The 16,261-nt window shown below is 38.7% G+C and overlaps 1 protein-coding gene across 4 annotated transcripts in view; it reads left to right on the top strand.

Moving 5' to 3' along the window:
- UNC13C (unc-13 homolog C) overlaps positions 1-16,261 on the top strand; it is a 503,072-nt gene that overhangs the window by 388,093 nt on the left and 98,718 nt on the right. For all 4 annotated transcript variants that reach the window (XM_045582381.1, XM_036441424.2, XM_036441415.2 and 1 more), the window contains 3 exons: positions 6,437-6,563; positions 8,685-8,781; positions 9,464-9,607. In XM_045582381.1, the coding sequence (XP_045438337.1) occupies positions 6,437-6,563; positions 8,685-8,781; positions 9,464-9,607 (368 nt within the window). The remainder of the gene's footprint in view (positions 1-6,436; positions 6,564-8,684; positions 8,782-9,463; positions 9,608-16,261) is intronic.

The raw sequence follows: 16,261 nt of genomic DNA, 5'->3' as shown, positions 1-16,261 counted from the left end.
CTCCTCTGAGAAATGGCTCAAAGACCCAGATTTGTACCCTTTTGTAGTTCTGTTCCTTCCGATCCTCAGCTGGATCTTCTATATGTGGCCAGTAAATGTGGGGGAAAAGGGAGGATTTCACAAGAGCTGTTTTAGGGCATGACTGGAAGTGACAATGTTACTTTGGCCCAAAATTCTGTTATAGGATATACCTATTATAAGGAGGATTGGAAAATGTAGTCTGGCTGTGCACCCAGGAGAAAAAGGATATAATTTGGTCCATCAGTTTAACCTGTGGCAAATACTTGGGTTCATAGGGATTATAAACCGCTACTGAAAAATGTTCAGATTATAGTGATATTTGCTACTTAAGGACAAGTATTACTGGCAGGCCTTTTATACAATCATATACCCTTTCCATTTTTTATTTTTTATTTTCCCTCAGATCAAACCTACATCACCAACTAAACAAACTGAACATCTCTGGCTGTATCAGCTGAAGTGCATAATGCATGTAAAAAAGTCTATTACTCTCTGTTTACTTGACAGAATATGAAAACAGATGATACCAGTCTACTGTTTCTGCCTACAGAGAGCAGTAAATATCAGTTGACAATGCATGAGAGATACATGACTTAAAGGGGTAGGAAACAATTGCTATGGGTGTGAAAGCAATTCTGTAAGGAGGAAACTACTAGTAATTCTGCCAAGTTATTCTTTCATCAAAGGAACTGGGTGAAACCCCAATAGTTTGAATTGTGCTGGGTATATTCTTAGAAACTAGAATGAATGTTTTCTAGGTTATAGCAAAACCATAATTCCTTTTTTTATTAAATATATTTTATTGCTATCACATGTTTGCATTCAAGTAACCATTAGTTTCATTATTGATATCAGAAAGAAAAGGAGAGAGAGAGACAGACAGACAGAAATATCAATGATGAGAGAGAATCCTTGATCAGCTGCCTTCTGCATGCCTCACACTAGGGATCAAGCCCACAAATTGGACATGTATCCTGACCTGGAATCAAACTGTGATCTCCTGGTTCATAGGTCAATGCTCAACCACTGAACTATGCCAGCCAGGCCTGATTTTCTCTTTAAAACAATAATCTGTATCCTTGCTCCTTTCCCATATCAATCCACAATGAATAGACGGAATTTGGGGGGGCATGTGGGGAGGAAGGACGTGGCCTGGCTAATGTGTGGCTACAGATCATTAGGCATATACAGGGTTTCTTTTCTGGAACTGTGAGAATGTAGGGAGCTTTCAGAGTCCTGGAGAATGGGTTTGGGGAGTTCTATAAATTCCAAGCAGAGTGCCCAGATAAGGAGGAAGGAAAGACATTCTGCAATCATGGAAAAGTAAATTGTTAAGTGGTTAGCAAATAAACTTAAGGTTGTGCCTGTAAACCCAACTGGGACACTGCTCAGAGCTACCTTTTACCTGCTTTCCAAAGTATAGAGGTGACTTCATTGCAAGGGGAAGAGATGGATGAGCCTTCTCCTCCTCCTCCTCCTTCTTCTTTTTTTCCTCACCTGAGGATCTCTCTCTCTCTCTCTCTCTCTCTCTCTCTCTCTCTCTCTCTCTCTCTCTATATATATATATATATATATATATATATATATATATATATATACATACATACATATATGGCTAAGTGATCAATGGAACGACAGACTTGCCAGTACATATGACACACATTGGCAATTTAAAAATAAACATTGATTTGCACATGTGCAATATTTGCCCCCTTCTGATACTGCCTCCCATTTAAATTAATTTGAAGACAGTTTCCCATGATGCCAGCATATGCAATGACTATTAATAAATCACAAGTATAAACTCTAGAAAGAGTAGGAATATTTCTACCTGAATCCATTTTTGGACATGGTCAGTTATATGTGATTTTCTCTGGAATTCAAAGAGTGTATGATGTTAAAGTTAAAATTTTAAATACTTCATCACAAGGGAAATTAGTCAAGCACTCTGAAAATATTTTTATTTTTAATGTAGTATGCAGGGAGATATTAGAATAAGGTAATCATTTATTAGTCATTGTTTTTAACAATGTTTTTATACCATGCTTGTGTTGTTTTTATGCCATATTTTTATTGTTTTTATATCATGTTTTGTTTTGATGGCATGTCTTTGTTGTTGTTATATCATGTTGTTATTTTTTATTTATTAACACGATAAGCACCCAGACTGTTTTGTCTTCCAGATGAAAAGTAGAGTGTCAGTCACCAGTGACTGCTAGGGCACTTAATGTGTTAAGCAATTTATATATTATTTTCATGTACATTTTACTAATTTTCTTTCATCTCTGACACTTCTACTATAGAGAAAGGGTGAACAGCAATATTAAAATATTTCTTCTAATTAATTTCCTTTCAATGTGCACTAATCGTGCACTGGGCCATTTTTTTAAGTATAGTTGACTAGAGGCCCAGAACACAAAATTTGTGCACTCAGGGGAGAGGGTCCCTCAGCCCAGCCTGCACCCTCTCACAGTCCAGGATCCCTCAGGGGATGTCTGACTGTTGGCCTAGGCCCACTCTCGTTAGCACTGCTGCGGAGGTGGGAGTGGCTCCCGCCACTGCCACTGCACTTACCAGCTGTCAGCCTGGCTTCTGACTGAGCAGCACTCCCCCTGTGGGAGCACACTGACCACCAGGGGGCAGCTCCTGCATTGAGCATCTGCCCCCTGGTGGCAGGTACACGTCATAGAGATTGGTTGTTCTGTCTGTTGGTCTATTTGCATATTAGAACGGGGGAGGGGGGGGAGAGAGAGAGAAAGAGAGAGAGACATGGATCGGTTGCCCCCTATATGTGCCCAAATCTGGGATGTGCCCTGAACAGGAATCAAACCGGCAAGCTATTGATGTATGAGTAATGCTCCAACCAACTGAGCCACCTGGCCAGGATGGTGAGCCTTTTGCTTTTAAGGCACAACGTGAATTTAAGCTTCACTCAAACCTAATAATAAAACATGTAAAAACATAAGTAGAGAGGGAGGAAAAAGCCCAAGGTCTTAATTGAAAGCACAGTTACATCATTTCACAAAGAGACACATACATATTAAGTAGTATCTCTTATAAATTATAAGTCTTATTTTATGTAACATGTGTCCTCTTAACCAAATTCTACTTTGTGCACTAAACCACTAACATCAAATCATTTCTCTATTGAATCATTTATTAAAAGCACAAAGTTGGGCTAAATTCATCTCCTCAATAGACTAATCTCTTGTACATACCAAATCTTGGCACATGGCACATGCCATATTGTCACATGTCACCCTTTCTCCTGAAACTCTATGAATCCTTCATTATTATTATATCCCCTGTACCTCACACATGACCTGGTACAAGATAGATGCTCAGTAAACATGCTTGGTATTCAATGGAACTGGGTTCCCTTCCCTTCAGGATTCAGTTAATGTGCAAACACTCTTGAAAGAGGTAACACATTAAGTCAGGCTCACTCCTAACATTTGCAAAGGCAGTAGCAAAGTGAAGGCCCAAATGCCATAGACCTAAATGCTTATGATTTCTAAATCAAGCTAATAAAATGTTACATAAGATATATTCAATGTTCTACTTCAACACATAAACTTACTTTTATATCAATGTGATATCCTTTCAGAAAAAAATATATTTACCTTTATTTCAGCAAAATTATTAATTATAATATATTGCTGAAATATAACCTTTCTGTTCTTTTATTTTCAGTTTTAAAAAATCTAAGAACACCTTTTTATTGAACTGTTTTCTATTTTTAGCCTTTTTCCTGAGATTCATTTATTTTTTTCCATTCAATCTCAATTTATGCACATTCTTGACATTTAAAGGATTAAAAAAAAGGTATTGTATTCAAAATGGACATGATTTGAATATGTATTTTATAAAAAGATGCAATTCAAAATAAACTGTAAATAGAAATACTAGAAATTTAAATTACATCCATGTGCTTTTAGGTATAGTTCATAAAGTTTTTAGAAAGCTATTACCTTCTAAATTATTAAAATTCAAAATGTGTTATTAAAATGAAGATAAATGCAAGTAATTATTCATATACATGTATATGTAAATTACTTGAATAAAGCTAAAATGTAATGAATTAAATTTCTTTAATCCAAATTTCAAAAGCAAGCAAACTCTTCAATAGTCATCTATTGTAGTTAGCAAAGAATAAATATCAGGCTTCATGTATGTTATATCTGAAGCTATACATATACATACAGACTTTGAGAGTAATATGAATCATTTAATATTTAAAGCTGTTTCCCGGCAGCATGTACACCTCTTTGTAGCATGCCCCATTGCTGGATGAGTGCCTTCTAATGCATGAATTAGAGCAAAGAAAATGGGTGTTAATACTTGAAAATAATGCTTTGTTATGCTATTCAGAGGCAGAGCCTGATGAGTTAGTTTGCCTTTTCTTACTTAAATGCTTCCATGGTTCCAATTCCTTCCCATGCTCCAAAGCGGTACCTGAGTCTGTTGTCAGCAATGGCAATCTGGTTGCATTTGTTCACAGTCACTTTCTGTTTTTAGGATAGAGAACAAAAGACAGACCAAAGTGTTTCTCTTGGGCTTAGAGGGCATTAATCGTAAGAGCAGGTGGTGGTAGTTTCGAGGCCAGATGTTGAGAGTCTGACTTGCTCTGTACGAGCACCAGGTATGGGATCCCAAGTGACAGAGGATGCCAGAAACTATTTAATTTTTGAGTATTTGTGAAAAATAGAGAACACTCTCAAAGTTGGGCTCCAGGGCAAGAGACTTCCCTCATCTGGATTTCAGGGTTGTATTGTGTTAATTTCTGACCTATGAGTTTATCAGATAAATGTTTCTTCATAAGGTGTGAAAGGACACTAGAAATCAGAAGGGATAAAGACAGGGGGTGAGCCAACATTGATAGGGGAAAAGGTGTCATTTAATTTGAAGGGAGTGGAAGCAAAATATCACACAGTTCATAATTTTGTTTGGGAGTTTGTTCTAGGGTATTAGTTTACTACTCTTGTTTCTCTCTGTGTGTTCTCTCTCTTAGTTGTACAGATTTTTTTAAAATTATTGTTTAGACAATTTGAAAATGTTCTATTTGGGATTGTTTCTTCTTTTGCTTATCACTTGGGTTTTAATCTCTCTATTGTCAGGTTTTGAGAGGCAAGAATGTCCTCAATCCTATATAATAAAAGGCTAATGTGCAAATCAACTGAATGGCAAAACAACCAGTCACTATGACAACCAGGGGGGCAGATGCTCAATGCAGGAGCTTCCCCCTGCTGGTCAGTGTGCTCCCACAGGGGGAGCACCACTCAGCTAGAAGCCAGGCCGACAGCAGGCAAAGTGCAACAGCTATAGCAGGGGGGCCTCTCCCGCCTCTGCAGCAGCACTAAAGATGTCCTATTTGAGGGCCCTCAGACTGCTGTGAAAGGTGTAGGCCATGCTGAGGTGATCTCCTCACCATGCATCTCCCAATCCCCCATGTGTGAATCTCGTGCACCAGGCCTCTAGTTTGTTTATAACAATATAATTTTTTATTAGTATTTTTATTCTGGAATATAAAGTACTGGTATAGGATATTTCCACTGTAAGTCAAATTCCTTAGATTAAAAGATATTCACAGACCTCGACCAGAGCTTCTCAAAGGACACTTTCAGCCTGAATATAGTTACAGATATTTTAGGTTTGGTTGTATCTACACTTGAAGCCCCAATTGGTCAGGATATTAATATTGGGGACCTGAGGGAAATAGATAAATATGTTCAGTAATATTATTTGTCTCTATTCCCTAGTACTTTATGTCCAGATCAAAATATAGCTTTAAACTCTACTTTTTGAACAAGAGAGAAAAAAAATATCACATATTAGGAAAATCTGCTCAAGAAATGTCAAAAAGATCACAGGGTATAAAATAATTTTAGCTGAACTTAAAAGATGAAGAAGAAATAATCTGGCTTAAGAATTAGATATATATTCCTCTCCTTTTCAACTATCTTAGTGTTTTAAGTGTGAAATATCCAGGCGATAAATGTGAGCCACTCATTCACATATCCAGTATTAATCGGGGATTATGTCTCCCAGTTTAATTCATGTTTTATTCATGCTTAGAGTTTTAATGCTTTCTGGTATTCTTATCAGGCCCAAAGTAGTAAAAATATGAGAGCTTGCAGATAAATAGAAAGAAAACTCAGAGATCTCACCTTTTTCAGGAAAGCACATTAGACATTCAAGTTATATCTCATTACTTCTTGACCTATTGGCATAGGATTTATAATGAATTTTACATTTTGTAAAATTTTAGGTTTGTCTTCAGCAACTCACTTTGCGTTTATATCAAATACATGATTTTTTTTTCCTTTTGGAAATACTACTAATAAAGGTAAATTGGAACACAGCAGCATTTCTAGAAAACCAAACTTTATTAAATGCTTTATTTTATCTGTTCTAGAACATGAAAAGCAGCGGTTATGTAAGAGCACCGATTATATGAATTTGCATTTCAAAGTGAAATGGTTTTATAATGAATATGTGCGAGAACTTCCTGCCTTCAAGGATGCCATTCCTGAATATTCCTTGTAAGTAGTGATTTTCAACCCCAACTTCCTTCTCAACTCAAAGTCCCACATAATTGCACCTGATTATGCAGCCCTAACATCTGTTCGTGTAGTTGTCTTCTGAATACAGGCCTGTCTATTATAACATTAACATAAATGATTCGAAGATCTTTGGGAACCATATTTAATTGAATTATGTTGCGTTTTTCAAGCATGTCTTACTTGGCTCTTAAACTCAAAGAGAAAGAAATACATGGCAGGATGCGGCTCACATGATGAGATTAATTTCTGTGAAAGCACTTGAACTCAGACTTTCTTGGGAAAGTGATGGTGCTTGTACAGGGTGGAGCAAAAGTAGGTTACAGTTGTTCTTCTAAAAAATAATACAATAATAAATAATTAATAAATAACAACACAAGAATAAACTGTGTTCCTTGTCCTCACTACTTTTGCCCAAACCTGTATATTGAGCTATACAATCAGATGTTTTTCTTTAATGCAACCTGAAAAATGTGTTAGAAATTAAAACTGGAGTCATTATTAAACAGGTAACATTTTCATAACATATCTCTATCAAATACATTTGTAATCACACAATCAGGCTTGTATTACTTGCATTGATATTTATCAGAATTCTATTTTATTCCATCAAGGGAGGTCTTCCATATGCCAGGCACTGTGCAAAGTGCTGTAAGTTTGTTGAGTTAGAACATAGAACACTTTTTTTTAATCCTCACCCAAGAATACATTTTTATTGATTTTTTAGAGAGAGAGGAAAGGAGAGAGAGTGAGAAACATCATTGTGGGAGAAAAACATGGGTTGGTTGTGTCCCAAAAGTGCCCCGACTGGGGGTCGAACCCACAACCTAGGTATGTGCTTTGACTGGGAGCCAAACTCTCAACCCTGTGGTGTACAAGGACAATGCTATGACCAACTGAGCCACTAAGCTAGGGTCACAACACATTTATACAGCAGTTTATTAGCTTAGTTTACAAATCATAAGTAATTAGGTCTACAGCATGTGGGCATCCAGTTGTGCTACTGCCTTTGCAAATGTGAGGGGTGAGCCTGACTTGAGGTGTTACTCTTCCAAGAGTGTTTGCACATTTAACTGGACATTGAAGGGAAGGGTAACCCAGTTCCACTAAATCCCAAAAATGTTTGAGGTCATGTGTGAGGCACTGGGGATATAAAAATCTGTGTAGAGCTTCAGGAGGAAGGGTAACATGAAATACTATGGCCCGTGCCATGATTTGATATGTACATGATTTGATATGTCCCTTGAGGACAAAATTTGTCCTTTTAGTAGACAACTCTATAGAAAAATGGTTTTCAGTTAGTGGTTTAGTGCAAGGTGTATGTGAATAAAATTATAGAGGTCTAATACACAAAAAATTGGACCCCCCAAAAATAGAAGAGAGAAAAAAATATGCCAGAGCAATGTTTTAAATGTAACTAGGGATGAATTTTCTAAAAACCAATTAAAAACATGAAGCATAGTTCAAAATTTCCTGTAAATCTTAAGCAGGATAAATTCAAAGAAACTACCTACATGTACATCATAGAAAACTGCTTAAAACGAAGAAGAAAATCTTCAAATGTATTGGGGGATCAAGAAAGGGAAAACACTTTACCAGAGCTACTATACTCTTGGCTGACTATTCAATGAGAATGACTAAACCCAGAATATAATGCTCTGATATATTTTAAGTGCCAGAGGGAGAAAGTCAACTTAGAATTCTACAAGTATCAAAAATATCCTTCAAAAATAAAGCAAAATAAAGACACTGACCTAACTGAGAGTCTGAAATAACTCATTTCCAGCTAACTCTCACCAAAAATGTATAATAGGAACCATGCTTCAGATAGAAGGGAAATGACTCAAAATAATATTACAGCAATGTAGCAAAGAATAAAAAGTATTTATTTTGTAGAATAAAAGAGATATAGAAGGAGATAGAGATTGAAGGTAAAAGAGAGGGGGATGTATTTAATGAAGTAAAGCTAAAGGAAGCTGAACTGGAAAAAGAAAATGAGAAGAGATCTGGGGTCTTAAATTATTCTCATGTCAGAAAAGAGCAGCATTCACTGCTGGTTAAATGTAAATGACATTTTTATAGTCTGTAATATTAATTTTTTAGGTGGTTTGAACCTTTTGTCATGCAGTGGCTAGATGAAAATGAAGATGTGTCGATGGAGTTTCTTCATGGAGCACTAGGAAGAGACAAAAAAGATGGAGTGAGTTTCAATTACTTTAAGATTATTTATTGTCAAGATTCAGTCACATCACACTCATCTTTAAGCTAATGTGAATTGTTAGACTGTTGTTATTTATTAAAGTTTATTTTAATCATCTAGTGACCGCAATAAATTTAAAGCAATTTTAAAGGGCTGATCAGGACCCTAGGAAATTGCTTAAATAAAAATTAAAAAAAAAATCACCTGTTTGCCCCATGATTCTTACTGAGTTGGCCAGAATCTACAAGTTTAACAGACTTGTACAAAACTCCCTTGTGGTCCTATAACCTTTTCTAAGATGCCAAAATTATGAGCAGATACACTCCCTGTGCCTCTGAAGCAATTCGAAAGTCTTGAACCACAGTCTGCTTGCTAAATTATCCTAATACTTATGAGGAATGAGGAACAAACAAACTAACAAACAAGCCAAAAGCAGTTCCCCAATTTAGAAATGGAGAGACGAATTAATAGCAGCCTGCCCCACGATATTAGTTTCACTATATCTTCCAGAAAAGAAGATGAATAATTTTAAAACGGATAGGCACTTTATTACTGGAAAATGAAAGTACGTGATTTGAAGGTCCGTGATACAGGAAATTCAGTTGTTTGTGAGAAACAATGAAGACAGTCTCCACAGTCCTGCTAATGTGTTTAATGGAATGGTTTCACCTTCTCCCCTCAGTTTCAGCAGACCTCTGATCATGCCCTCTTCTCTTGTTCCGTGGTTGATGTCTTTGCTCAGCTTAATCAGAGCTTTGAGATTATTAAGAAACTGGAATGCCCTAACCCTGAAGCATTATCTCACTTAATGAGAAGATTTGCCAAGGTAGGTTAAACGGGATGAGTCCTTTCTGTGCTGGGCCTGTGCCATGCTATTACTCGCCTGCACAGAACCTGAACAGCGCTGTTGTTCGGCAGCCTTTATTCCCTGACACCATTATCCCAACTTAATTTCTAATTCAAGTATTAAGAGATTCTGTTGTTTCAGGTTTGCCATCTTCCTTCACTTCTTGTTTCTCAAATATGGATTTATCATTGTTAAGAACATCTATGCGTTATTTAAATGAATGACTCAGTCTTTTTTAATTAAAGACACTGCAGTGGATGGTTAAATTATTTCTATCTCAGATGTGGTGCTTTAGGGCTTTTCAGATTCAAACTGTAATTATTGTTTGAATATGAAACAATGTTTAGCTGACACTATAGTACACTGAAAAGTATGCTGAACTTGGAGACATGACCACTGCATTCCAATTCAATATCATCCAGTAACCATAGTGTGAGTCTAAGCAGTTCTTTGGAATTTTATGAAGTTAGCTTTCTTACTTGACAGATTTTATCTTGGTCAACCAGATTCTTCGTAAGACCTCTTCTTCCTCCTAGAGTTTAAGAAGGCTCTCACAGTGCTTACTACTTTGCCAAGAGTATCAGTAGAAATATAAGGAATAAAAGATGAGGTCTCCATCTTTCAAATCATATATCTACATATATGAATTGACCCCAATACATTTTATATATATATATATATATATATATATATATATATATATATATATAGAGAGAGAGAGAGAGAGAGAGAGAGAGAGAGAGAGAGAGAGAGAGAGGTGTGATGCATGAAGATTCATGCAAGAATGGGCCTTCCTTCCTCTGGCTGCTGGCACTACCTTTGCTCTGGCCTGAGCCACATTTCTGCTTTTGCTCCAGCCTCGAGCCACCTTCCCGCCTTCCCACACTGCCCAGAGGCCTGGGGCAGCTAGCTGGGTCAGTGTGGAAAGCCCCCACCACCTGCACATGCAAATTAACCTGCCATATTTGTTGGGTTAATTTGCATACTCATTCCTGATTGGCTGGTGGGCATCTCAAAGGTATGGTCAATTTACATCTTCCTCTTTTATTAGTATAGCTAATTGAGACCACATGACATGAATTAATTGGAAGATTACATGAAGAGGGACACAATTTGATCTTAAGTACTGTTATAATGGAATCTATAGTAAGTTGAGGGTAATGAAAACTAATTAGAGCTGAAATAGGCAGAGGTTTCAAGGGAAAATGGGTCTGATTCAACCAAAATAAGAAGTTACAGAAGTATTCTAAGCCAAGGAAATAGCAGGAAGGAAGGTAGAGGAAAAGCTGAGCTTTCTGTGTAAAGAGGAAAAACAACTATTCTGGGAAAAGCAGTGGGAAAGGTTGGGGGAGTGAAGATGGGTCCAGATCTTGAAGAGTTTTTCTTTCCATGTTCAGTAATTTAGACTTTTGAACAATTTAAGAAACACTAGCCCTAGCTGGTTTAGCTCAGTGGATAGAGTGTAGGCCTGCAGATTGAAAGGTCCTAAGTTTGATTCTGGTCAAGGGCATGTACCTTGATTGTGGGCACATCCCCAGTAGGAGGTGTGCAGGAGGCAGCTGATTGATATTTCTCCCTCATCTATGTTTTTAACTCTCTATTCCTCTCCCTTTCTCTCTGTAAAAAAAAGCAATACAATATCTTTTTTAAAAAAGAAAGAAAGAAACACTAAACATTTGGAGACTAGAGGCCCAGTGCATGAAATTTGTGCACAGGGTTAGGAAGGGTACTTCAGCCTGGCCTGGTCTGCACACCCTCTTGCAATCCAGGACCTCTGGGATTGGGTCTAAAATGGCAGTCAGACATCCCTCTCAAAATCCAGGACCACTGGCTCCTAACCATTCTGCCTGCCTACCTGCCTGCCTGCCTGATCTTCCCTAGTCACTCACCTTCCTGCCTGATTGCCCCTATACACTTGCCTGCCTGCCTGCCTGATTGCCCCTTACTGCTCACCTGCTTGCCCAAATACCTTTACATTTCTCTGCTTTAGCCCCTGCTGCCACAGCTTCATCTGGAAAGACATCTGGAAAGATGTCTGGAAGGTTACTCAGCTCTTTTCTAATTAGCACATTATGCTTTTATTATTATAGATACTTAAGTAGGCTAGTGATATGACTGATCTATATAAATAAAAGAGTAATATGCAAATTGACCAAACAGTGGAATGACCAGAAAAACCATTCAACCAGTTGCCATGCGGCACACTGACCACCTCTCAGTCCCTCCTCATGGCCGGCACACTCTGATCGCCTGATGGCAAGTGGGAAACCAGAGGATGGGTGGCAACAGGGGTGGGGGGGAGGAGAGGTCAGCTGCTGGCAGCCAGGGAAGATGGCCTGATCACAAGTCAAGCCTAGGCACACATGCATTTCGTGTGCTGAGCCTCTCATAGAATACTAGGGGAATAACCTATAGTCCTATGTCTTACTGCCCTAAGGATAAATCTGGCCACCTTGGTCTGATGATAGTAGAGGCCTCAGTTGTTCATTCAAGTGCTTGCTTATTCATTGCCTCACCTGCACACTTGACTAGTCCCTTTGAGAGAATGGATATGAATAATCTCTGACCTCAGAAAACTTACAATGGAATACCAAATCTGTAAACAACTATGACAAAGTCAAATGCTATGCAATCAGGCTATCTGACAGGTTGAAAAGAGCCCAAAATATCTATATGTATATCTCATGTGTCGTATTTTTCTTCTGGGTCTTCTCTAGGCTTACAGATGCAGCCTTCTTACTGTGTCCTTGTGTGATCTTTTTTCTGTGCATGTGAACCCCTGGCTTTTCTATGTGTGTCCAAATTTTCTCTTCTTATAAAAACAACAGTCAGATTGAATTACAGTCCACACTAATGACTTTATTTTCACAGTCACCTCTTTAAAAGGCCCTATCTCCAAATACATTCACAATATGAGATTCTGGAGGTTAGAGTTTTAACTTATGAGTTTGGAGGGGACACAATTAAACCTATAAAATATGCATATATTTAACATGCTTTAAGCCACAGACACAAACACAGGTGTATATAACTTCATTTGCATAATCACAAAAAGTCTAATTTTGAAATCCTTTATGAAGGGAGAAATGAGCCTGACCAGGCTCTTAGAAAACTGTAAACCTAGTTCACTAGTAGAGGAATTAAGAAAGCTTTCTTAGGAAACAGTTTATTAATTACTAGTGGCTGGATGCATGAAATTTGTACATGGGGTACGGGAGAGTGTCCCTCAGCCTGGCCTACACCCTCTCCAATCTGGGACCCCTCAAAAAACGTCCTAATGCCAGTTTACAGGGTTTGGGCCTAAACCAGCAGTCAGACATCCCTCTTGCAATTTGGGACTGCTGGCTCCTAACCACTCACCTGCCTGCCTGCCTGATTGCCCCTAACCACTCTGTCTGCCTGCCCCCGACCCCCAACCTGCTCACCCCCAATTGCCCCCCCCACCAGCCTAATCACCCCCAACTACCCCTCCCCCCACTGGCCTGTTTGCCCCCCCTCCCCTCCTCACTGGTCTGCTCGCCCCCAGCTACCTCTTTGCTGGCCTGCTCACTCCAAACTGCCCCCCCACTGTCCCAAACACCTCCAACTGACCCCCATTGACATCTGCTCACCCCCAACCAGCCCCCCTGCTGGTCTGCTTACCCCCAACAGCCCTGACCCCACTTCCTGATCACTCACAATTGCCATCCTGGCCTGATTACCCACAATTGCCCTCCCCTCTTGGCCTCTAACCTCAGCCCCATCGCTTTGTCCAGAAGAAGGTCCAGAAGATCTCCCAGTCTAATTAGCATATTACCCTTTTATTAGTATATTTAGAGGCCTGGTGCATGGGTGGGGGCCAGCTGGTTTGCCCTGATGGGTGTACTGGATCAGGATAGGCATTCCACTGGGTCATGGGGCAGCCTGGGTGAGGGGCCTATGGTGATTTGCAGGCCGGCCACACCCCCATGGGGTGAGGGTCCCCACCTGGGAGTATGGCCAGCCTGGATGAGTGGCTGAGGGCCGTTTTCAGGCTTGTCATACCCCCTCCAGGGTGGGTGTCCCTGCTGGGGTGCCTGCCAGCCTGGGTGAGGGGCTGAGGGCTGTTTTCAGGCTGGCCACAACCCCTGCTGATCTAGGCTCCCAGCCCCTTTTTCTTTTCTTTTTTATCTTTTTTTTTTTTCTTCTTTTTTTTTTTTCTTTTTCTCTTTTTTTCAGTGCCTCCTTGAGCAGAGGCTAGGGCTGGCTGGAAGCAGATAGCTGGGATTTATTTATCTTATATAATTGAAAATTTGTAGCCTTGAGTGGAGGCCAGGGCCAGCTGGAAACAGGTATCTGGGATTTATTTATCTTCTATAATTGAAACTTTGTAGCCTTGAGCAGAGGCCAGCGGCAGCCAGAGTGGGCAGAAAGCTTGACTTCCTCTATTATCAGAGGCAACCTAAGCCTCCTGCTCACTTCAGCTCTGTGGCCACTGCCATCTTGGTTGGGTTAATTTGCATATAAGCTCTGATTGGCTAGTGGCGTGGTTTGTGGATGTAGAAGAGGTACAGTCAATTTGTATGTTTCTCTCTTATTAGTGTAGCTGGTAGGACAGTTTATGCTAACGTAACTAGTAAACTAAGAACCTCTAAGATTTGAAACAAAGATTTACTTTCTGCTCATACAACATCAAATATGGATTGGATAACCCTATAGAGGAGTGCTTATCAAAGATAAACAAAGCCAGACTCTAACATGTTAAGGACAGATTTTAATCAATACTATACTATGACAATATAGAAGAGTTCAGAACAGATGACTCAATTTTGATTTATACATAGATCACTGGATATTTTAATGGGAGAAACAGTGAGTAAGGCCAAGTGGGAGCTCAGAAGACTCAGGGTATAGGTTCATGTAAAACCCATCTTATTGTAATATCATGTGCAATTATAATAGTATTTAGTAACATACTATTATAATTGCACATGATATTAGAAAAGTAACTAGCTTTGCTCCCTGGCGGTTATCTAATTTAGGTTCCTACCCTCCCACAGAGGTGTGGAGACAAGGACCCATCTTCAGATTTTGGCTGCAACAAACACTCAATTATTTTGGCAGCCTGGTATTTTTGCAGGCAGGCCCTTTAAGGGACTCTAGTGTTTGTTCAAGTCTATATAGGCAGGCCAAAGCTGGGGCATGGAGGAACCTGGCTAGAGTTTGGTAAAAATAATAATAATAATAATAATAATAATAATAATAATAATCTTTATCACCTCCCACCCCTGCCATTCAGTGACTCAGGGGTTCTAGCCTGAGAGGTCCCAATGAAGACAGAGCATAGGATTCAGAGAGAGCAGGTGGAACTACTAATAGAAAGTTAGATCCATATTTGTAAAGAGGCTTGAAGAACAGGCGAAGTGGCTGAACTCTTTAGTAGAAAATGAAAAGCCAATGAAAGCTTTCCAGGAGATAATCTGTCAGTCCAAACAGTATTGCATTATTTATCTGCCATGAACTATTGATATTTCTAGTTTTTATGACTGTTAATTATGAAGACAAAAATAACCTCAACTTTTAAAGATGATAGCTAAAAAACATTGATTGGGATCATTCCAAGAGGGGACTTTCTTGGTAATAGCTGATTTTAATTTCCAAATATATTGAAATTTGCAGTCATTCTGCAAGAGAATTGCTCAAAAAAATTCTCTAAGTAACTTTTTTCTTTTGGGTGACTGCCAAGAAAAGAATAAAATGGGGCCATCAGGGAGGGATACTGTTTTAAAAAGGTAGTCACATGCTATTCTTGGAACTGCAGGACTTGTAGTGGAAGCAGGATCATACGAGAATTTAATAACCTCAGAGTGAATATATTTAGTAACATACTATTATAATTGCACATGATATTAGAAAAGTAACTAGAATTCACCCTCAGAATAGTGAGGTAGAAGGTTATGTGAGGTGAGAGAGAGAAAGAAGAAAGCTGAACTGAGACTGGTAGGCCCTGGGCTCCAGACCTCTTGGTAGCTCTGACCTTTCTCCAGCTGTGAAGCTGAACCTAACCACGTTGACACCACTGGGGATATAATCAAATGGACTGGAGGGAAGACAAAGGGGTGGGAGGTCACAGAAAAGGTTATATGCATTAGAATTGCATTCAGGTAAACACCTTTTCCAAAGAAAAAAGAAAATAAACAGACTCCACGTGTCACTGAGGAAATGTGAGCTTTTATTGGCACAAAAATAATTTCAATTAAATAACACAGTTTTAATCCATGGGAACTCAATAATACCCAATTATTGTCACGAGGAAATCATGCAAACATTTTCTGGGAAAGTAAAAATTGGCAACTTTCTTTGAAAAATAGATTTTATTTTATTGGAATGACTTTTTTAATCATAAAAATAAAAATGAGATGTGATTAATCTAGTTAGCTATCTTGCAATAACTTCAGGCAACTGGAGTTTATTTTATCAGATGTGATATTTGGTCTTAACAACCCTATCTTTCTAAGGATTGTGTTTCTTGTATCAAAATATACTGAAATCATATTCTCTTTCTGGGACTTATATAGGTTACTGATGTAAACCATCTCTTATAATGAAAACATATTAATAATACATATATTCAGACATTTTAGAAGACTTAACACTATAAACTGGAACTTAAAA

The sequence above is a fragment of the Pipistrellus kuhlii genome, unplaced genomic scaffold (genome assembly GCF_014108245.1).
Source record: "Pipistrellus kuhlii isolate mPipKuh1 unplaced genomic scaffold, mPipKuh1.p scaffold_m20_p_1, whole genome shotgun sequence".
Classification (NCBI taxonomy): Eukaryota; Metazoa; Chordata; class Mammalia; order Chiroptera; family Vespertilionidae; genus Pipistrellus; species Pipistrellus kuhlii.
The sequence above is the reverse complement of the archived record's forward strand: the minus strand, read 5'-3'. Positions and strand labels throughout refer to the sequence as shown.